Source organism: Eptatretus burgeri, unplaced genomic scaffold (genome assembly GCF_056783735.1).
Source record: "Eptatretus burgeri isolate ZD-2024b unplaced genomic scaffold, Ebu_testis_v1 Ebu_testis_scaffold_311, whole genome shotgun sequence".
Classification (NCBI taxonomy): Eukaryota; Metazoa; Chordata; class Myxini; order Myxiniformes; family Myxinidae; genus Eptatretus; species Eptatretus burgeri.
Window position 1 is genome coordinate 27952 of NW_028222260.1, and position 22690 is coordinate 50641.

General features: G+C 48.8%; 1 protein-coding gene across 8 annotated transcripts; it reads left to right on the forward strand.

Annotated features, from left to right (window-relative positions):
• Window positions 1-6388: 6388 nt before the first annotated feature.
• On the forward strand, window positions 6389-22438 carry LOC147007319 (uncharacterized). Of its 8 annotated transcripts, none has more exons than XM_085867360.1 (9): window positions 6389-7016; window positions 7326-7442; window positions 17457-17582; window positions 19689-19763; window positions 19885-20331; window positions 20501-20566; window positions 20771-20839; window positions 20956-21063; window positions 21193-22438. In XM_085867360.1, exons 1-9 carry the CDS (start codon window positions 6953-6955, stop codon window positions 21207-21209), a joined length of 1089 nt encoding a protein of 362 aa, XP_085723486.1. In that variant the 5' UTR covers window positions 6389-6952; the 3' UTR covers window positions 21210-22438. The 8 variants fall into 8 exon arrangements, with proteins under 8 accessions (XP_085723486.1, XP_085723484.1, XP_085723483.1 ...); XM_085867358.1 differs by having other exon boundaries at window positions 6397-7016; window positions 20528-20566; window positions 20956-21116; XM_085867357.1 differs by having other exon boundaries at window positions 6409-7016; window positions 20956-21116.
• Window positions 22439-22690: the final 252 nt, after the last annotated feature.

Sequence of the window (22690 nt, forward strand, 5' to 3'; positions counted from 1 at the left end):
GGGGAGTTGATGACATGTGCCAAGTTGATGACATCGCCGACTGGGGATCCTCTGTCGTTCAAAGTATTTCCTTGACACACCTGAGCTCCTGACAACAAAAAAGCTTTCATCCGCAGCCTGATGGAGTACTCCTCTCCTCTCTGGGCTGGAACTCCCACCTCTCACCTTTCTCGGCTTCACGCTGTGAAAGCTGAGTCTTTGGGTCTCTCACTCTCAGCGCAGGCAGGTCGGTGGTCTTTCTTTCTTCTAACGTCTCCTCCCCAGCCTCGCCCCCACACTCCTGCCCCACCCGCACTGTCTGAGATATGTCCTCCCCCCCCCATATTTCCAAAGGGCGCTCAAGGTCCACCACCTTGTTCCAAACCTGACATTCCCTCATTATAATCTGAACTCCCTTATTCCAAACCTGACATTCCCTCGTTGTAATCTGAACTCCCTTATTCCAAACCTCACATTCCCTCGTTGTATTATGAACTCCCTGTTCCCATTCAAGTCCTGCCTTTGTCGGGATGAGGAAGTTCCGTCTCAGGTGTAGCTGATGTATCTCTTCCATGAGCCTGATCCTCTCAGTCTCTTTGAGCTTGACCACAAGTTTGGTGGCTTCGCTGAAGATCATGCCGTTTGCAGCAGGTTGGATTCCAACCAGCTCGTTCCCATTGTTTTGTAACTCCTTGCAGTCCCGCTTCAGTTTGTTCCTCCGATTAATCTCCATTTATTCTCTCCGGGGTTTCCTCTCCACATTCATGGAACAACACAACTCCGGAAGAGAACAAAAACATCTTTTACTGCGTTTTCTTTCACAACCCACATGGCAGGTCGAGTTGATGACACGATGTTGGTGGAACGTCCGCCAGGCTGAACATCCCACCGATAGGTCGTATCTGGATTTGGACCTGAACCAAAACCGAATCAGCTTGTTCTTGTCACCGAACTGATGTAGATTTTTTTAACCCACCTTGTTGTGATCGTTGTCCTCCTGAAGGATTCTAACTGGCCGATTGTGGAATCCTATTTGATTTCAGACAGAGTTTAACGTTTGTCCGATTTGATTATAAAACCCTACAAAAAACCCTATCGACACTGATAAAACTGATGTCCACACAAGTCCTTCCTTGTGAAACAATTTATTTCCTAATTATCCACCATACACTTCTCACCTTTGTACAATGAACTTAAGAATCCCCATTTGTTGCAATATTATTTGGTTCTATTTCATTTATTCTTACTTTAGTTAACAGTTAGACCAACCCGATTCAATTCACTTCTACATTACATCAGAGAGTTTTATTCTAACTTGGTACTTGGTCAGTTCCAAGGAGTACGAGCCACTGAGAAACTATACTTCCTCACGTGCTCGTACTAAGAAAATGTGTCCTTCAAAACATTTTATACTTCCATGAGAGAGAGGTTGGGGGATATTCACCCAGACTGTAGACGTGTCCTTTAGACAAAAAGTCACTTCGTACATTTTCTAAGCAAAGGTTCATTTATCAGCTCGGTCACTCTGCTCCAGAACAACACATTTCTTATCATTTAGGGCAAAAGTCTTTTGGCCAGAAATGACAGCCAATTCAATTTGCAGCATAAAAGTTACATTTCTGAAACTCCATTTGTTACAATTTAAAATACATTACTATAATTTTTTTCCCCCACAGAACCAACTCATCCGTCTAGTTTCGTCATAACTCGTCCACAATGTTTTGAGATGCGATAGTTATCGAACCTCCAACAACCCTGAGTCTTATTATGTCGCAACTTCAGGTTCTGTCATTATTTATTTCCAACTCACGAAAACCGTCCAGTGGTTTGTCTGGCATTGCATTGTCTAGCAGCCCCTTGCATTGTGCATTATCTTGCGTTGCATTGTCTGGTGGCCCCGCCCCCATCAGGCTGATTGCATTGTCTGGTGGCCCCGCCCCCATCAGGCTGATTGCATTGTCTTGCGGCCCCGCCCCCATCAGGCTGATCGACAGTCGGAGAATCTCCGACCCCTCTGATCCCTTCCTTTCAAAGGATTGCAGTTTCGTGTACATTTCGTGGAATCCTTTCAATCTCTTAATATTTCAAGTTCAGTTCAGATTTTGAGTTCAGCTGTCAGAAAAGAATAAGAAGAATGACAAACGGGCACTGATGGGTCTCATTGTTCTTGTTCAGCGATGATGTCCCAAAGTCTTTTGAGTGCGATCGGATGAGCGATTCTCCACACGTGACTGGTCACTAATTGATCGGTTTTTAGTTCTATCTTGGTGGATCATTTTGAGGATTTATGTTGTGTTGAGCCAATGGAGTGTCCGGGCCATCCCGACTTTCGAAGTTTACCGATTTCTTGATATTCATCACAAGTTCAGGTCCAGCCTTGTAGACCATTGCAGTTGGAAAAGGGTTGAACGTCACATTGAGTGCGTGCTTCGCGATGCGGCACCACCGCGTGACCAGGACAGCCGTTCACAGTGACGTCACATTTCCACGGAAATCAAATTTTCACAAATATCGATGAAGCTTCACGGACAAATAAAATGTCGAAAGCTGTCACGAAACTTTTTAATGTTGATCATAAAAAGATCATACAAATTAATATTAGGAGAAAAATATAATCTATCTAGAATTCCAGCAAAGTGTGTGTGTGTGTGTGTGTGTGTGTGTGTGTGTGTGTGTGTGTGTGTGTGTGTGTGTGTGTGTGTGTGTGTGTGTGTGTGTGTGTGTGTGTGTGTGACTGCTGTTTCTCGACAACCACTGGTCCGATCTAATTGAAACTTGCCAGGTATATTGCTGGGGACCTGAGGATGTGCCTTTTCAAGGTTTGATATTAATCGGACAAGTGCTTCCCAAGTTATGGGCATTTATTTACCAAACCAATGACAAGACACGTTGTTGCGTGGGCGTGGCCGATGGGGAAGGGAAGCTCAGCCGCGTTCCCCATTACGGGTTACAACGTACGGGCTTCCGGAGAGTGATGACTTCGTGTATTCTAATAATTTCTCGATTTCTTATGCGCATTTATAGATAAACACAATGCCCCAAGTTATGATCGTTTTCATATTAGACGGTGCATAAATTTCGGTAACATCAGAGTGCTGGTATGCTCCGAACCAGGAAGTAATTTTTTGTTCTCTCTTCTCTTCTCATTTTTTGTTTTTCCTTGCGACGACATTGCGAAAAGGTAAAATACGTTGGCGCTCATTGAATAATTGGCCATGAAAACCTAAATTGCGAATCATCGTAACTGTGATATGCGAACTTCCGCCCAACGCACGTACGGGCACGCGAGAGCGAAGAAACGGCCTGTGTGATTGTTGTTTCTTGCTTGCGGTTGGAATATATATATATATATATATATTTTTTTTTTTTACGGGCACGTACTCGTTATTAATGACGCAGTGAAGTGATTCGGGTTATGAAACAGATATCTGTGTGTTGTACGTGGATCCGAGGAGAAGAATTCCTTCCGTTCCTCCACGTTTCAACCAACTAAAATGCCATTCCTCATTGGTCATGACCATCAGGACAGGTCAGGTATGGGAGAATGTGCCAGAACAGCGCGTCGCTGCGTCCACTTTCCGCCGGTACTCCAGGGGCCTCCGTCTGGCCATCCCCCAGGCAGATGCCAGGCCCATCCCCATCTCCTTGAGATGATGGTCAACCTGCTGCAACCACGAGGCACGTGGTCGGCCCACTGGCCTCCTCCACTCATGAGACTCCCTCGCTGAGAGAATCTGGTGAGCAGGATCAGCGTCAGGAAAACGAGCCACATGTCCATACAGCCGCAACTGACGCTCACGGACTATGCAGGTAACAAATCTCATCCGAGTCTCTCTCAGCAACCGCTCGTTGGACACAAAATCCGACCAGCGATAGCCAAGGATTCTCCGAAGAGACCTGGTACCAAAGGAATTAAGTCTCCGTCTCAGATCCTTAGTCAGAGTCCAAGTCTCGCATCCATAGAGCAAGACTGGAAGTACCAAGGACCTGAAGACTCGGACTTTCGTCCTCCCGCACAGGTACCGGCAGCGCCACACCCCATGATCCAGTGAATCCATGACTCCCCAGGCCCGACCCAGACGTCTATTGACCTCTGACTGGCAGCCAGCAGAGACATGAATATCACTGCCAAGGTAAGTGAATCTCTCCACGACCTCAACATCCTCACCACAAACAGACACAGACAGGACAGCAGCATCCAAGATGTCACCGAAAGCCTGGATCTTAGTTTTGACCCAAGAAACCCGTAATCCCAGCGGCTCCGACTCCTCATTCAGCACCTCGAGAGCCCCCAAAAGGATGTCTGAAGTCTCCGCAAAGATGACTGCATCATCTGCAAAATCAAGGTCCGAGATCTTGACATTCCCAAACGATGCACCGCAACTTGATCTCTCCGACATCCTCCCTAAAATCCAGTCCATACAAGTGCTGAAAAGTGTGGGGGCCAGTACACACCCCTGACGAACACCAGTAACAACTGGAAATAAGTCAGAGATGGTACCACCACACTTCACAGCACTCTCAGTACCAGAGTAGAGTTCAGACATCAGATCGATCAGTTTTGGTGGCACCCCACGAAGACCAAGAATCCTCCAGAGGACATCCCGATTCACTGAATCGAACGCTTTACAGAGATCAACATAGGCTGCAAGCAGCCCCTGCCGAAACTCTCGTCTGCGTTCGGTGAGGACACGAAGAGCAAGGATAGGTCAATCGTTGACCTCTTTGGTGTAAAGCCTGACTGCTCTGGACGCTGGTGCTCAAGCAGATGGTGGCGAACCCTATCAAGAATTATCAGAGCAAAGACCTTGCCCGGCACTGAGAGAAGCGTCACCCCTCGGTAGTTGTTGCAGTCTTGGTGATCACCCTTCCCTTTCCAGAGAGGGACAACAAGGCCCCTTTTCCAGTCAGTTTGGATGATGCCTGTGTTCCAGGCAGAGCACAAAACTGCATGCAACGCCGCAGAACCCTGGAGCTTTGCCCCGTTTCAACTGGTTCACCGCAGCCCGTGTTTCCACAAGCGAAGGTGGACCACAGTTGATTCGAGGGTCAGCAACAGGGATTGTAACACCCTTGACGTCCAACTCGACAGCTGGGGGATCAGCCTGGTATAACCGCTCAAAGTAACCGGCCCAGTGGGCCTTCACTTCAGACTCCTCTGTCAAGAGCCTACCACTCTCTGCTCGAACTGCAGTGCTCCGAGGGATGGGCTTGGATGAACGCAATGCGCGAATTCCCCTGTAAGCGAGACGAGAATCACCTGTCCACAGGTGATGCTCTACCCCCTCACAGATTCCTCGCACATAGGCCTCCTTGTCCACCCTCAGTGCACGTACAGTTTTACGCCTCAGCTCCCTGAACAGCTCAGCTCTGCCATTCAGCTTGGCCCTGCGACTCTGGTCAATGGTATCCAGTGTCCCTTGAGAGACAAAATTCTTCTTTGCCCTGCGGTGAGCTCCAAGACATCCACCAGCAACATCGAGGACGGTGGTCTTGAAGGCGCTCCACAACTCTTCAGGACCCCCCAAAGCACCCAGACCCCCCAAGTGTCCACTCAGCCTGTTCGCAAACTCCTCAGCTGCTCTCTCATCCCTGAGCTTGCCAACATCCAGCCTAGGCTGGGATGGTACCATTCTCCAGGATTTAAGGTGCAGCTTTAGAGTTGCTGCAACAAGCCTGTGGTCAGTATTGAGGAACTGAGCACTGCTGTAGACCCTGCAGTTCTGGATCATCCTCCAACGACCGTCAATGAGGACATGGTCAATCTCCTTTGCCACACCGCCAGCGTTGGAATACCAAGTCCAGCGATGAGCTTGTGGGCGCTGAAACCATGAACCAGCCACCCTAAGTCCATGACTTCTTGCAAAGTCAAGGAACTTAGTGCTATTCTGGTTCATAGTTCCTGACCCATGGGGACCAACACATGTCTCATAACCATCCCTATCAGTTCCAGTCGATGCATTGAAATCCCCCAAGACTAGAAGTGTATCTCGTCTGGGGCACTGATCAACCACAGACTCGAGTGTGGTGTAGAATGCATCCTTCACGGTGAGATCACTCGCCTCAGTCGGAGCATAAACAGAGACCAGGGAAATGACACCTAAGGAGTGACGAATCCTTAATCTCATAATACGCTCGTTGACCGGTGTTACCTCAATTATCATTGGGGTCAGCTTATTGGACACAGCTACAGCAACTCCTTGGGTATGGTAACCATCAGAGCGACCAGACCAATAGTAGGTGTAACCACCCACCATTATCTCGCCGCAATCCGGTCTCCGAACCTCAGAGAGAGCTGCAATCCCGATGTCCAAACGCTTGAGCTCAGATGATAACAGAGACAGGTGATCATCCTCTCTTAGGGATAGGACATTCCAGGCACCCACCCGAAGGGACCGCCTCAGGTTAACCTAAGGAGACCGCCGTCTGGTGGACGAAACAGATATCTGTGTGTTGTAAAACACACATACATACAAACACACATACAAACAGAGATAAACGAAACAGATGACCATCCGTCAGAGGTTATCCCCACCCCTCCACTACTTTGACCAATCAAAGCTCGTTCTGATCCAGAGCTTGTCAGAATGCAGCACGAGGTACATCGCCGAACATGATTGGTCCAATGGTATCACGTGCCGCCGAGGATAAGCGATGCAGCATGAGGCACCTCACGAACATGATTGGTCCAGTCTTGTTTGCTGGAATCGTTGTGCATAACTCCGCCCACACAACACACGTGGTGTCCTTTGACCAATCAGAAGCAGTGCGGTTGCAGTATCGTTAAGTTCAGCTCGATTGGTCTTGTCCCGCTCGTGTTGTTTTCGGGTTTTTTATTTTGTTCTCGTTGAATCTGTGAGGAGATTATACTTTTTCTTTCTTGTTGAATCTCAGGTTTCGTGTTTTTATCGAGCATCTTCACCGTTGTTCTCTTGAGTGGTTCTGTGGCCTCTGTCTCCTTCCAGCACAAGGGATGTTTTCCCGAATAATGTGGTTGGGATATTTCTCCTTTGCAAACCCATTCATTTTGCGTTTCCGTGAGTTCCGTCTTTCCATGTGCTCGTGGTGTGTCGTGCTATCCGGGTGTGCGCCTAATTCTTCCCACACCCACGTGCGACGAGAGTGGTTCTGGTTGTGCGAGTTCGGATTCATATTTCTCATGACCTTGAGTGCCCTCACACACACACTCACACACTCATACACACTCACACACACTTACACACACACATACACACACACACTCACATACACACACATCCTTGCAGATTTTGATGGAGTTTTACATCTTGATGGAATATTTTAATTGGACGTTAAAGGCTGAAACATGAACTTTGACCTTTGTGTAGATTTTCCTTGTGATGAGAAGATCCACTTCAAATGCCAAAATGGGGACTGTGTGACTGCATCCTGGCGTTGTGACGGCCTATATGACTGTCGCGATGGAAGTGATGAAAAAAATTGCGGTGAGTAGACCTTCACTGAAGGAAACTTTGTTTTGTGGTTTCGATGAAACCCAGTTTTGATTGTTACCCTCTCGCTGAACGATAGGGAATTGCATTTGGGTTCGTTTGTCTGTCTGTTTGTTTGTCCGCACAGAACTTTAGTGTTTTTCTCTGCACAAAACTTAAATGGTCCACAGAAAAAAATATGATGAAGTCATCGGTCACGTGATTTGGTCGATATATATATATATATATATATATATATATATATATATATATATATATATATATATATATATATATATATATATATATTGTTGCGAATTCGCGCCCACCGGCATGCGAGCGGCCACGTAACTCGAATCGCGGCACGTCGCCCACCGGATGGACAATTCCGTCGTGACCCTCTCGGACTAACGCCGGGAACTAGTCACGGGTGGGCCTTTCGGCCTCACCAAGATCGTGCCAATCGGCCCCCCGCGTAGGATAGGGTTGTTCGCCAAATTCGACCTACCTAAGTACCCACACGGAGGGTAGACCGGGCGATCGCACCTCGCCGCAGGTCGACTTCGGACAAGGGCCACTTTCAGCGACCCGTTCCGTACTATCAGGATAACCGAGCGGTGTTATCGTCAACCTCGACGGTTCCGATTAATTATCGGGCGTATTTAGCCCACGACCAACCCTTTACGTGAAGTAAGATGGAGATTCAATTAAAGAAAAGACGAAGCGAAACGGGAAAAACAGTTCAACATGAGGCACATTTATTCCGCGGCACACGGAGAGCACACATATACAATTACAACAATTATGCACCAAAAGCAATTGCAACAAAAGAAACACAACAATGCAGATCTACAACCGACTACGCGAGCACACGGCAACACTTACACAGTTTTACTTTACAGACGGCGCCGACAACACATATACTCAAACGCAAAAGAAAAGGGCCACCCTCGACGACAAGGGGACAGACGGGCTTGTTGGCCAAGACCGGGTGGAGCCTACCCGTCTTGTGATGAGCCACAAATGCCGCGGCGGTGCCCCGAATCCGCGCTCCTCCACGGGTTTCGTTGGCACTGCTTGGAATGGGGTGGGAACGGGGCTCCCTTTTCGCACTATCTCAGCGCGGGGGGGGGAAAGGGGGGAATTGTTGATGCTCTGGGGAAAGAGGATAGCTGGCTTGCTTGGGTCCCGCGACAAGCGACTCCACTGCGACCTCGACCGCGTTCCCGGCTTCCCCTCTCTGCAGCTCTCCGACAGACTCCGAACCCCGACAGACACTCTCCTCCAGACCCGTCTTGACTGCTGCTGCCACACTCCGCCGCCGCCACACCTCTCCAACTCGCCCGAGCCCAAAACTCTCTGACTACTGCCACACTTCGCCGCCACACCTCTCCAACTCGCCCGAGCCCAAAACAACTGACTCAATTCGCCCCGCGCTCGGCGCTTTATAGTGCGGCAGGAGAACCCATATGCAAATTTCCGGATCAGGATGAGCTCGGGGGCGGAGCCACGCTCGCCCATCGGACGGAGGAAAAGTGAGCGTGAACCTCCCCTGATCCTCGAATTTGCATATATCGATTCTACTCCGACGCGCCTGGAGGCGGGGCCAAATCGCCCCGCGCTTAATGATTGGACGGATCGGAAGTGGGCGTGTATCATTCCTGATTCGACTTCCCCTCGGAAAGGCCGCTTTTTGCACCTGCGGCCCGGCGCGCGTCCCGCACGAGGCCAGGACAGCCTGACGCTCGGCGCCCACAAGCGGCGCGGAAACGGCCGCAGAAGGAGAGGCGAAGGTGGTGGAGGGCCTAAAGTGGCGGTCCCTGGCCACGGTGACGCTTGGAATGGTGGTGATGCAATGTTTGCGAGAGCGAGTTGTGAAGGTAAAGGTCGTGGCTGTTGGCGTTGTTGTTGTTGTGAAGCGGCGTTGCGGTTGGTGGTTGTTGTGTGATGGAGGTTGAGACATGGTTGGTTCAAAATAAAGATAGAACAGAAAAACGGCTATCTTAAAGGGTCGCAGCCCGAATGAATCACATTTATTCCCTCTAAACAACGGGTTTGGGGCTAACTACACATGTACTTACAGAGATATCTCACCTACGGGTCCTGAATGGTGGTTTGCGAATTTCCTCAACCACAACACTATATACTGTTGAAGATTTCCGCCCGTCCGGCGTGCGGACGACCGCCTTGAGCCCAATTGCGGCCGCGAGTCCACCAAACACGCAATCCAGTCGAAGCTTCCGGATCAACGCCTAAACCAAGCTGCGGGTGTTTTTAACACACCATAAACCAGCCAACTCTTCTGTCCACGCGCGACAGGGTCAATCGCCAAATTGTCGATATACCTAACTATTGGCGCGGACAGAAATGCCGGGAGTTTATACCTCAACGGGACCTGCACGAAAACGAGCCGCTTAAGCAGCTCGTTACGTATGCGATTGCCGAGCGGTTATATAACGCCAAGTCCCGTCGGACCAGATGTACGTTTTATCGGCTTATAAACAGCCAGTTAATTATTCCGAACGCTCCATGGCAGTCAATGTGAGGAAGGGACGCAACGTGCAGGTGACATTTAACAATGGGGACATTTATTTCCATACACAGGCAAGCAATGAATGGGGGGATGGGAGAAAAAGACACGAGCAAAAACCTGCAGCCGAGTTCCATTATTAAATGTAAAGCAAATACAACACAGGCACTTAACAGTTTCCTACTTGTTAGACGGGCCCACAAACACTCATACGCACACACACACCCAAGAAATGGTGGCTGATGCCTTTAATAAGGACTTCAACTCAGAGGGACAGATGAGCTGAAACCCAGAACCTATCTCGAACCTTTCCACCTCGTGTAGTCTTCAAGCTGTTCGGACCTGGGCTCCAGCGAGAGCGGGCTGGAACCAATCGCCGTGAGCCGCGATCCTTCCCGAGCTCCAGCGAATCCTCTCGCGCTTCTGAACATGTGCTAGTGAGACGAGGCGCCGATCCTTCCCGTCGATGCGTCGCTTCCTCGAAGAACCACCTCCAAGATGAGGCCATGGAGTCGCACCAAGCCAGTAACCTCGTGGAGAACAAAGACTAAAGAGCTCCACGAACCAAGAAGAGCCAGCCAAACCGGACGGCGAAGTCAAGCAACAGGCTCAAACCAGCTCGAGCACCCCTGAACCAGGCCAACACTCCTCGACCACCAGACCGAAGAAGAACCACGACAACCCGACCAGCACCTCCGTTGAACAACCAGCCAACGAAGCAACTCCGAGCCGAGCAACCAGCTCAACTCTTCCGATGAACCAAGCACAAAAAGCGAACCACCTCTCTTCCGAACAAAGCCAGAGCCAAAAAAGCGAACCGAGCCAAGCAAAACCCGAAGGCCTACCACAAGCCAAGCCCGAACCATCTCGAGCCAAGCAGAACCCGAAGGCCTGCTAAAAAGCCTTCAAAAAGCCTCTTCCCTAACCCGAGCCAAGCAGAAGCAAGAAGCTTCCTACTAAAAACGAACAAAGCAGAGCATCTCTTCCTTATCCCTCTCGGCCCCTCCCCCGCTCCTGGCGGCGTGACTCATCCCCTCATGCCCACACAACCGCGGGTGGGAGGGAGTTGTTTACGTCCCGTGATTCAGGATTGGAGGGCTCTTCTTCCTCTTCCCAGAAGAGGGGAGGGCGGCTTCCTTTGTGTTGTGATCCCTCCCTAACTATTAAATTAAATCACAGCGCATTTCATCGATTTCTTCCCATTAAACGATGGAAGGTGAGCTATCTACAGAACATGCACTTATCGACATAACTGAGTTAAAGGAACCTGTATGTTGAGTGTGATCGAATTCCAAATTCGTAACAATATATATATATATATATATATATATATATATATATATATATATATATATATATATATATATATATATATATATATATATATATATATATATATATATATATATATATATATATATATATATATATATATATATATATATATATATATATATATATATATATATGAGCCTGGTGTTGGCGCAGTGGTTAGGGCAGCGGCTTGGGATCCAAAAGGTCCTGAGTTCAATCCCCGTTGAGCCACTGAATTAATACACCAGGGGGTTCACTCAGCCTGTCATCCTTCCGAGGTCGGCGAAATGAGTACCAGTGTACTGGGCCGGTGTATACCCCGGTTAAAATAGGTGTACCATATCCCTGTGTTGTAAGAGGCGACCAGGGTTGCGTCAGGAAGGGCATCCGGCGTAAAACATGTGCCAAATCACTATGTGGATCATACGGATGATCCGCTGTGGGACCAGCCGAAAGAAGAAGATATATATATATATATATATATATATATATATATATATATATACATACATATATATAAAAGATATATATTGTTGAAGATCGGGAGGTGGCGGGAATCGCACTCCATTCTTGATAGCCAAATGTTGAAGATTCGGCGTCACTTAACAGCACCGCCGTCTCAGGGGTTATAATGCCGGCTGCTTCGGCACAGGTCTCGCGTTACATGCCTCAGATCACGATACCAAAGTACACCTGTGCCTTGCCAGTTGGGGAAATAGACCCCGGTTACAGACTGGGTTTGTCAGAGACCGAGCGGAGTCTGCCAGTCCGTAACCATTTTGGTTTCATATACAAATTGAACAATTGTTCCTCAGCGCGGCACGGATAAACTCAAGGCGGCACCTTTCATATGAATCAGCCAGATTTATTGGGGACACAGCGGGGAACACGACACAAGCAAAACATTCACGAACGTTATAATTAATCTATAACCCGCTCTTAACTAGGGAGCTACGGATTACGGGTTTCGAAGGGAACCCGAGCAAGATAAACCTGAGACAACATGCAGACAAGACACAGAGTACTTGATGATACCTCATGGACGAGGGGAAAGTGTCAAAGGCACGAATGCGGCTCGTGAGAAGCCGATGTCAACGGATTCGAGCACCCAAGCTCGAACACGCCGCGTGGAAAGATGGCGGCGTCGTCCTTTTGTCACACCGCTCACGCACCAGCCTCAGCGCGTTCAGCCCCCATAAGGTGGACGGCACAAGAGCGAAAAATCCACGGTGTGCTCCAGCTGGCTTTTTACAAGGTCCAGCACACAAATCCAGGTCTTGGCCTGCTCAACAGATTAGGCCAAATCGAGGTGTTGGGCTCCACAGGTGGATCGACGGGGTGGAAAAGCGTGTCAGAGGAGCAAAGACAGTCAGAGGCTCCGTGGTTGGATTCAGGATGAACCTGGGGACGACCTGCACTCTGGGTCCATCGCCGAGGAGGAATAGCCGTCAAGTCACTCCTCCTCAAGCAGATCGCAGACTCGACTCGAGCAGCCTCTCATGCAGCAGAAGGCAGACTGACCTCATGCAGTTCCTTCCTTGCCTTCCCGGCACTCGCTCTTTGGACACTCCCCCCGGGGACCCGTGATTGGTCTATCCCTCGAGATTGCAGCTACCTCCACCAATCGGCTGCCGACACGTCTCGCCGACCGACACTCTCAGAGCGCTGGGCGAGGCCAGTTCGGAGAGGAGAACGAAAAAGGAACAAGATGCCTCCCGGTACACCACCACTGCACGAACACTGGACAGCCTGCTACATCTCCCGACACACGTGTAACATCCAATTACCGAACAACCTAGCTAAACATGCATTTAAGGAGGGATCTGGGCTAATCCTATATCTAATAACACACTAAGGGCCCATTTCCGCAACAAAACATCTTCAAAAATCTTTGAAGTGGCCGATTAGATTTTTGCGCATATGACATCATCTGTCACGTGGTTTGGCAGCCATATTGGATTGAAGTGGAAGATTCGTTTACAACAACACGCCTTCACCTCGCTTCCTCACACCGACGCCATTGTCTACGTGCGTTCAACCACGTACGTGGGCGGAGTTTCCTCGGCCACCAGAGCTCCGACTCTGCCCCAGAGAGATGGAATGCTCCCCGCGACCAATGAGAGGCGAGACGTCTCAGACATCGACTTTCCCACGAACCCCGGACCAATGGGAGGTGAGACGTCTCAGATGGAAAACCTGTTGCGGAAATGGGCCCTTAGTGTGTTGTTGAATATAGGATTAGCCCAGATCCCCCCTAAAATGCATGTTTAGTCAGGTTGTTTGGTAATCGGACGTTACATGTGTGTCGGGAGATGTAGCAGGCTGTCCAGTGTTCATACGGTGGTGGTGTACTGAGAGGCGTCTTCTTCTTCCGGCCACCCCTCTTAACCAGCCCCCACCCAGCGCCCTGAGAATCTGTCAGCAAGACCTGCCAGCAACCCATTGGCGGAGAGCTGCTGCAATCTCGAACGATGGACCAATCACGGGTCCCCGGAGGCGGTCCGTAAGGCCCGCCCCAAAAGGCAAGAGGAACTTACTGCTTTGTGAAGTCTGCGTTCTGCTTCATGAAGAGTGGTTTGGTCGGCTGTTCCTCCTCGGTTATGGATCCAGCCTGAGGTCATCCACAGGTTCATCTTGAGTCCAGTCACGGAGCCTCTGACTGTCCTGACTCGCTGCACCGCTCGACACGTTTCATCCCATCGATCTGTCTCCCAACACCGGGATTGGCCTCGTCTGGTGTACAGGCCAGGAATGGATTCGCATGCTGGACGTTGTGAGAAACCAGCTGGAACACACCATTGATCTTTCTCTCCTGTGCCGTCGACCTTACGGGGGCTGAACGCGCCGAGGCTGGTGCGTGAGCGGTGTGACAAAAGGAGGCCGTCGCCGCCATCTTGCCACGCGGCATGCGCGACCGATGCCGATTGGAGTACGAGCGCCATCTTGCCACACTGCATGCTCGAGCTTGGGCGCTCGAATCCGACAACATCGGCTTGTCACGAGCCGTATTCGTGCCTTGACACTTTTCCTCTCGTCCATGAGGCGTCACCAAGTACTCTGTGTCCTGTCTGTATGTTGTCTGCATGTTCAGGCCGAAGGTTTATTTCACTCGGGCTCCCTTCGAGACCCGTATCTGTGGCTCCTGAGTTAAGAGAGGGTTATAGATTAATTATAACGTTCGTGAATGCTTTGCTTGTGTCGTGTTTCCCCGATGTGTCCCCAATAAATCTGGTTTGGTGATACGAGATTTTCCGCCTTGAATTTATTCTTGCAATGCCGAGGAACAATCCGCTCGATTTGTATATAAAACCAAGATGGGCTACGGACTGGTCGACTTCGCTCGGTCTCAGACGAACCAAGTCTGTAGCCGGGGTCTATATCCGCAACTGGCAAGGCCCAGGTGTACGTTGGTATCGTGATCTGAGGCACGTGACCCGAGACCTGTGCTGAACTCGCCGGCGTTATAAACCCTGAGACGGCGGTGCTGTTAAGTGCAGCCGAATCTTCAACAAATTTTCCCACAGCCTCTCGACCAATGAGAGGTGAGACGTCTCAGACATCGACTTTCCCATGAACCCTGGACCAATGGGAGGCGAGACGTCTCAGACGGCGAACTTTCCCACGGCCTCTCGACCATTGAGAGGCGAGACGTTTCAGACGGCGATCCTTCCCACGACACCCCAGACCGTAGGAGAAATGCAATATAAGAAATGCCAGGGCCTTGGAAACAGCGTTCGGGTTGGGCGATCGGGTTCAATGTGCCGGAGATCGACACGTCTGGTCTGGTCAGCTTGGCAGTGCTCGGGTCGTCTCTTGTCTCGTCCACCTGGCGTCTGACGCTTTTCCTCCGTCCCTGGTGCTTGGAGTGGCATCATGTTGCGGGTTCGAGTCCCGTCGAGCCGGATCGTGGAAGACCACATGAGGTGGACAGGTCCAAGCGCAGGCTCTGGTCTCCAGCTTCCTGTCGTCAAGCTGGAGGCCTTCAATAAAGACCATTGGGGTCCATTTCTGTGTGTGTGTGTGTGTGTGTGTGTGTGTGTGTGTGTGTGTGTGTGTGTGTGTGTGTGTGTGTGTGTCTTTGGACCCGTCTTTAAGTAGTAACTGGATAAGTGCTTTTTGCTTGTACATTGATTGCATTTCTATGAGTCGTGATAACTCTGTTCCTTACGCCCCCCCCCTCTCCCTGCCCCATTATAAATAAACCATATGTTAAATGTATCAGTTCAGTTTGTGTTTCTTCTATTGGTTTAATTGTTGGGTATTGGGGAATACTGCGTGTTGGGGAATATTGCGTGTTGGGGAATTAGCCAGGCTGTTGCCGCTGTAAACGGACATTTTGACCGACGGCCATCTGCCCGGGTCGCTCACGGTTCGAGTACGCTGGCATCTCGTTCCGTACGAACATCGTCGAGGGTGAATTTCCCCGGTAGTTGGACGACGTGGGTATTTAGGTAAATTGAAATTGCAATCGACCCGACCCCACGTGGTCGACCCATTGGCGAACTTCGGTCCGATAAGAGACCCGTCGGCTCCGACATTATCCGGAGTGACGACCTATACATTCCGGGTGATCGGTGGAGCCGACTCTACTGCTCCATCTAGCGGTCGTGTTCGTCACCGATACCCGCCCCCGCAACAATACGTCAACAAATCAAGTAGTGGGCACGAAATGGGTTGCCAGTTTGTGAAGTGCAAGGCAGGGTGCCAGACTGGATATAAAACACACAAGATTTCCATTGGAATGTTCTAACTTGCTATTTCTGTTGAGGTTCAAAGTGTCATCTCATAAGTAAAATGGGCTGGCAACCACCACATTTAACACACAGACCAAGTCTCATCCAGGGATTGTCCTCAGGGTATTTTCATTCACCACCTCAACCTTTAAAGATCCTTCATAATCCAAAGATTCCAAAGACCCCTAACACCCTCTAAGACCATCAAGAGCCTGAAGACCCTTAAATACCCAAAAATCAAGAAGACCCTTTCAGACCTCGAAGACCATTTAAGACCTTGATGACCCCAAAGACTCCTAAAGACTTCGAAGACTCTGAGGACCCATGAGACCCTTACGACTCGGTCCATGCGTAAAGCCACTTGTGAAGCTATGTGACTATACGTGTAATAATTGCATCAGTTGCACCCTGACCACACGTACATCTATTAATTGCATACTATTGCAATGTATGTGTGCCTGTTGTTGATTTAATGGTTAGATTGATGGGTTTGGGACCCCAGAGTCCTGAGTTCAAATCCTGCTTTTCTGTTCAATTAATACTAGCTGGGGTTGACTCAGCCTGCCATCCTTCTGAGGTCAGCAACCTGAGTACCAGCTTGTTGGCATGATTGAGCTGGTCAGGTATCCTGTGTTGAAGTGGTGACCCGTCCAGGACAGAAGACTGCTTTGGCAGCACTGATGCTCTCTGCAGAGTATGATCCCAATGGATTGGATTGGATTCTGATGACTGTAATGAAGGACTGCACCGATTTGGTCTTCCATTTTAATTGATTTATTTTAATCTCAATCTAAATTGAATAATAATAAAAACTTCATCGGACAGTGTTGGGTGTCCCATCAAAGCGGCACGGCTTGTTACCCGGCTTGGTACCTGACTTGTTACCCGGCTTGGTACCTGACTTGTTACCCGGCTTGGTACCTGACTTGGTACCCGGCTTGGTACCCGGCTTGGCACCTGGCCGGCTTGCTACCCGGTCATCACTGCCAGCAGTTATAAAATGGTAGTTATGATTACATCTCTTATTAACTACGTAACACACCAGTGCACATACACCACACAACACAATTCCTGGTGAGGGTGTGCAATCTCGGATTGATCTTTTTCTTGTTTCCTTTTTGTGGTGGATTCTGCAGCTTCTCAATCCTGCACGCTATTTGAATTTGTTTGTGGTGGAGGTAAATGCTTACCGAAAAATTGGGTTTGTGATGGAAAGGTGGACTGCGCCAACCAATCTGATGAAGATCCAGCAACCTGTAGTCCTGTTTGATTTTCTAATATGGAGTTTAATTATCCCATATTTTGCGTGAAGCATATTAGCATGATCAATTTGTTGGTGCTATGACTATTTTTGAGCTCATTGGCCTGGTTTTTGGGGTTTTTTGTCCCCTTCATTACAAAAACAAAACAGACCTGTGGTGATAGCGATGCCTCACAATGCTTTTGTTTCAGACAATAGGACCTGCCCTCCTGCGGAGTTTGCATGTGGTGGTCCGGTGACAAGTCAATGTGTACCAAGGGCTTGGCTGTGCGATGGGAACGAGGATTGCGACAACGGAGCCGATGAGATTGATTGTGGTAAAGATGCTGTGCATTCATTGGTTGAGGTTATTTCATAAGCTGATGACCGGTGCATGTTTACCATGGAGTGTGAGGAGGTTTGGAAAACGTTTATGGGGTGGGGCGGGGGGTGAGATATGCATGCTGGGAGTCCTTTGCCAGGTCGATGGTATGGGTTTTGGATTTAATATTTAAATGCTGTCTCGTGGTTTTATATAGAACACGGTGGTTACAAAGAAAACGTTGCTGTTTGGATGCGTTTTATCATCATGGGAATACCCTGCTATGCTGCCATTGCTCCCCGAACACTGCCTTCCCTCCCCCTCCCCTCACAGTTTCTTCACTTGCTCTTGCACTGCCTTCCTTCATTCCCCACCCCGCCACGCTTCCTTTTTCCTTCAGGCTGCCTCATGCTGCCTCCCCCTCCCCTTCACGCTGCCGACCACCACCCCCCCACACCCACTTTCATGCTGCCTACCCCTACCCTCAGGCTGCCTTCCTTTCCATCTCTCGCTGGCTTCCCTTCCCTCCCCTCTTTCTGTCTACACTTCCCTTCCCTCTCTGCCATCCTTTCCCTCCTTTCACACTGCTTTCTTTTCTTCTCATGCTATCCTCCTCCCAAACTATCATGCTATCCTCCTTTCGTGGGAAAGTCACATTTCCAACCTCGCCTCCAAAGCCAGTCGCCGACTGGGAATCCTCCGTCGTGCAAAGTCCTTCCTCGGCCCTCTTGAGCTCCTGACCACTTACAAAGCTTTTTTCTGTAGCCTGATGGAGCACTGCTCTCCCCTCTGGGCTGGTGCTCCTGCCTCCCACCTTTCTCGGCTTCACGCTGTCGAAACAAGGGCATTTAGGATCATCGGCATCTCCCGCAATGAAGCTGAGTCTTTGGGCCTCTCACTCAATCACCGCAGGTTGGTCGGTGGTCTTTCTGTTTTCTCCCGTCTCCTCTCCAGCCTTGCCCCCCCTTCTCTCTGTGATTTGTCCCCACCACATTTCCACAGGGCGCTCAAGGTCCGCCAACAACCCCCTTCTGGTAAAACGACCAAAATCACGAATCATTGCTAACCTTCACTCTTTCATTCCTCTTTTTCCCCGCCTTTGTAATAAACTCCCTCACTCTATTCTTTCCCATTCTTCCCTCCAGGCTTTCAAAACAGCTGTTCACCACCACCTCTTATCATCCCCCATCCAAATCCTCGATCTTTTCTACCCCCGATAATCCACCCAAGCCCACTTCCTTCAATTCCCCTGCTTTCCTTCCTGAAAGTCCCTGCAATGTGCATCTTCTCTTCCCCATGTTCCCCATCCCATCCCTCTCCCTTCCGCAGATCTCCTCATGTGTCTGTTCCCCACTGTTTTGTCCTTCCCACTCCCGCCTCTCTTGTCTCATGCCCCCTTGCTCTGCGTTGTGTGTTAGCTCTCATACGAGCCTCGACAAGGTATACAAAAAAACCCTCCACCACCATACAACTCTCTGGGGGTCGAGGAGAGGAACAGGGGTCAAACAATGTGCGAATTGGACAAATGAAAGTTGTTTGTTTTTTTATTTTTTATTTTTTTATCAGTCAGAGCTGCTGCTCGGATCAATTCCACAATTCGTCTCTCAGGTTAACAACAGATTCTAGAGGTTATCGTATGTGTGGAAATTAAATAAAGGCACAAATACTGGTGCGGACTTTTCAACGATTGAAGGAAAACATCCTTCCTTCCTTCCGTTCCCCTTCCCTTACGCTTACCCCCTCCAAAAGCACCCCCCGCCCCCCACGGACGTCTCTGGGTGGTGTCCGTGTGTTGTTTCGTGCAACCCGTTTGAACATGATGTTTTAATGTTCGCAATTTCACTCAATCCTGTACTAATGTCATCATTACGGGACCATTCCCACTGCCCCCACCCCGCTTTCCCTCAAGTCCCCCTATCAAACGCATGTCCAGAACACCCACTTCCCCTCCCTGCTACTCCCTCTCTCCACCGTTTCATGAGACTCCCGGAGTGTATAGTGACGTGTCGTGAGGCCTCGCTCTCCTCCAACCCTTCCTCGCTTTTCCCCATAATGGAGACCATGAATTGTGTTAGTTTTCATTGTCATGATCTCATGTTTATTCCAACATGTGCATCGACAGGTGTAGGTGAGCTTGCACCTGCACCAACTACTGACATTCCCAGGAAAACTCCCGGCATGACATCGACAATGAAAGGTATTATGTTAACTTTTCCTCGGTTTGAAAGCTCGAATTGAAGTTTGTAAAACGTCTAACAGGAGCTTTTAATCCCTTGACTATTTGATCCAAGAATTGAACATGTCACCTGGCTCCACAGGTGAGACGACTCTTGCACCTGGCTCCACAGGTGAGACGACTCTTGCACCTGGCTCCACGGGTGAGACGACTCTTGCACCTGGCTCCACGGGTGAGATGACTCTTGCACCTGGCTCCACGGGTGAGACGACTCTTGCATCTGGCTGCAGGGGTGAGACGACTCTTGCACCTGGCTCCACAGGTGAGACGACTCTTGCACCTGGCTCTACAGGTGAGACGACTCTTGCACCTGGCATCACGGGACAGACGACTCTTGCTTCTGGCTCCACAGGTGAGACGACTCTTGCACCTGGCTCCACGGGAGAGACGACTCTTGCACCTGGCTCCAGGGGTGAGACGACTCTTGCACCTGGCTCCACGGGTGAAACGACTCTTGCACCTGTGCGGAAAGTCCTACCTGCAACACCCAAGCCACCACGTATCACCATCCTCCCAAATCCCCACACAGGTTTGTAGGTTTGAGTTGGGAGAACAGGATGTTCATGGGTTGTATTGAGGTTTGATTTGCTTGTCCACACCATGTCGTTCAAACTCAATGACTGGACGTTTGACAACTTTGGTTTTAATCATGTTTTGAGTTTGCATTCTAATATTATTATTATTAATTTATTTATTAGAGCTTCCATCTGTTATCCAACCTGCAGCATTTGCTGATGTGAATCGACTACTTTCCATCTCCAAAGGTAATTGCCATTTTTAATTAGTTTGACTGATTGCTTGTCATGTTCTTCAGACAAATTTTTTTATTTCCCAACGGTGCTGCCCACCTTTCCCAACTGATTGTACTTTCGGCCGATGGTCTGCCTGCTTGTCAAAGCTTCAAGAATAACATTGCATGAAACGAGCCATCCTTTACTCTCAGAATTCATTCCGTTCTTACCTTTCAGCTGAACCTGCACTTCAAGGAAAGGTAAACAACTCTTCTCCAGCAGCAGCTGCTGTAATTGTCCCACTTCGTAAGTATATTTTTTTTCCATCCTTGGTTCCGACAATCTCCATTGATTTGTCAATGTGCTTCCATTCAAGTGATCAATGAGATTTCACAGCTGATCTGAACAAACTGCTCCCCCAGTGCTTCTTCTGGCTTGTGCTGCTGGGTTCTACATTTTCCGCAACCGGCGGCTCCTGGAAATCAAAACTTCACGGTTTGAGAACCCTGAATACATGAAGACTCCAGATGGTGAAGAGTTTAAAATGCACCGTTCATCTACAGATGACCACACGTACCATGATGTAAGAAAGGTTCTTTATTAATGAGGTTCATCAATACCTGTCAGGCACTTTTCTGAACATTTTGTTTTGCTCTCAGATGGCTGGAGTGAATGAAGAGCAACACTGAAGATGCTGCAAGGTTGACCAAGTCGAACATTATGGTGTTTCTCTTTTGGCCTTTTGACTGTGAAATGTCACCGTCGACTCCCTGACCCTGGTTGTGAATTCTACTTGAATGTGAAACGTCATGTTTTTTTTATTTTTTGTTAATTTTCGTGCCATTGAAATGTTCTGTAATTTCACCGATGTTAGTTGTTTCACTAAACTATGTAGAGTGGCCCGACAGGATCCTGCACTATTTGTACGAGTGTTTTTAAAAAAATTTTTATATATTTTTAATATAAACAAGTCTGAAGATGACAATGGGTTTACGAGCAGTATTTGACGACGTAGATTGTTTCAGAAGTCAAGGATGAGACAATGTGATAATTTTTACCAAGTTATAATTGAAAATATTGTCATCCTCCCTCTTAAAGTTTGGGCGGTCGGATGATTTTTATGTCAAAATTCGCAATTTTCTGAGTTGTTGACCTTGTGTCCTTGACCTTGGGACGAAAATGAAAAATCGGACAACGACAAGTTTCAGATAATTCATTTTGTCATTCAAATACCGAAGAACCCATTCCATTGAGTCAATTCCCTCGGAGAAGATAGATTTTTAATCCGACTTCCCCCTAAAAATGGCTATTTTTTCGGCGTGGCTCCAACCACAATGGACGTAGCACGCCCTCATCCAGGAAAACACAACTCGACATTGATATCGAACACATAACCAAGTTTTATCAAGATCGGATCAAAGTCCACCGAGTTATGCTCTGGACAGACAGACAGACACACAGACATAACGAACATAGTGGTCACTCTGACTGGCGCTCGTGAACCAATATTTATTTCCTGTTCATGTTGGCTTTATTTCCTGTTATTGAACATATCCAGCTCAGAGCACCTGTCAAGCCATGCTACTAAACCCTGGCCAAAGTGTGTACAGAGTTGTAATTTCTCATTTTTGGAGTTAATTTACATCCACATGGATATTGTATTGATGTTTGCACTACTGCTGCCAAATGTGATTGTCTTGACTCTGATTGTATCCAAATTACTTTGAACATGCGAAGGAAACATTTGAGTGAAACAATTTGTTCAATCTTGTCAGTGTAATCCTGCTATGTTTCTTGGGATTTGCATGTGTATGCTCCCCTTGTGCGTTTCTGTGTGTTTGCTCTCTTACGATCCTCCACGATGGATACAAAAATAAAATAAAGTATGGCTGGGATACAACTTCACCGATGACGTCATCGTCACTCGAACACACCCCACGGGGAGTTGATGACATGTGCCAAGTTGATGACATCGCCGACTGGGGATCCTCTGTCGTGCAAAGTATTTCCTTGACACACCTGAGCTCCTGACCACACATAAAGCTTTCATCTGCAGCCTGATGGAGTACTGCTCTCCCCTCTCGGCTGGAGCTCCCACCTCTCACCTTTCTCGACTTCACGCTGTGAAAGCTGAGTCTTTGGGTCTCTCACTCAGCG

Coding starts and splice junctions, on each gene's coding strand:
- LOC147007319 (XM_085867357.1), top strand. CDS start 6,953: ATGTTTTCCCGAATAATGTGGTTGGGATATTTCTCCTTTGCAAACCCA. Junction 19,764..19,884: donor CATGACATCGACAATGAAAG/GTATTATGTTAA, acceptor CTGGCTCCACAG/GTGAGACGACTCTTGCACCT. Junction 20,332..20,500: donor CCTCCCAAATCCCCACACAG/GTTTGTAGGTTT, acceptor TTTATTTATTAG/AGCTTCCATCTGTTATCCAA.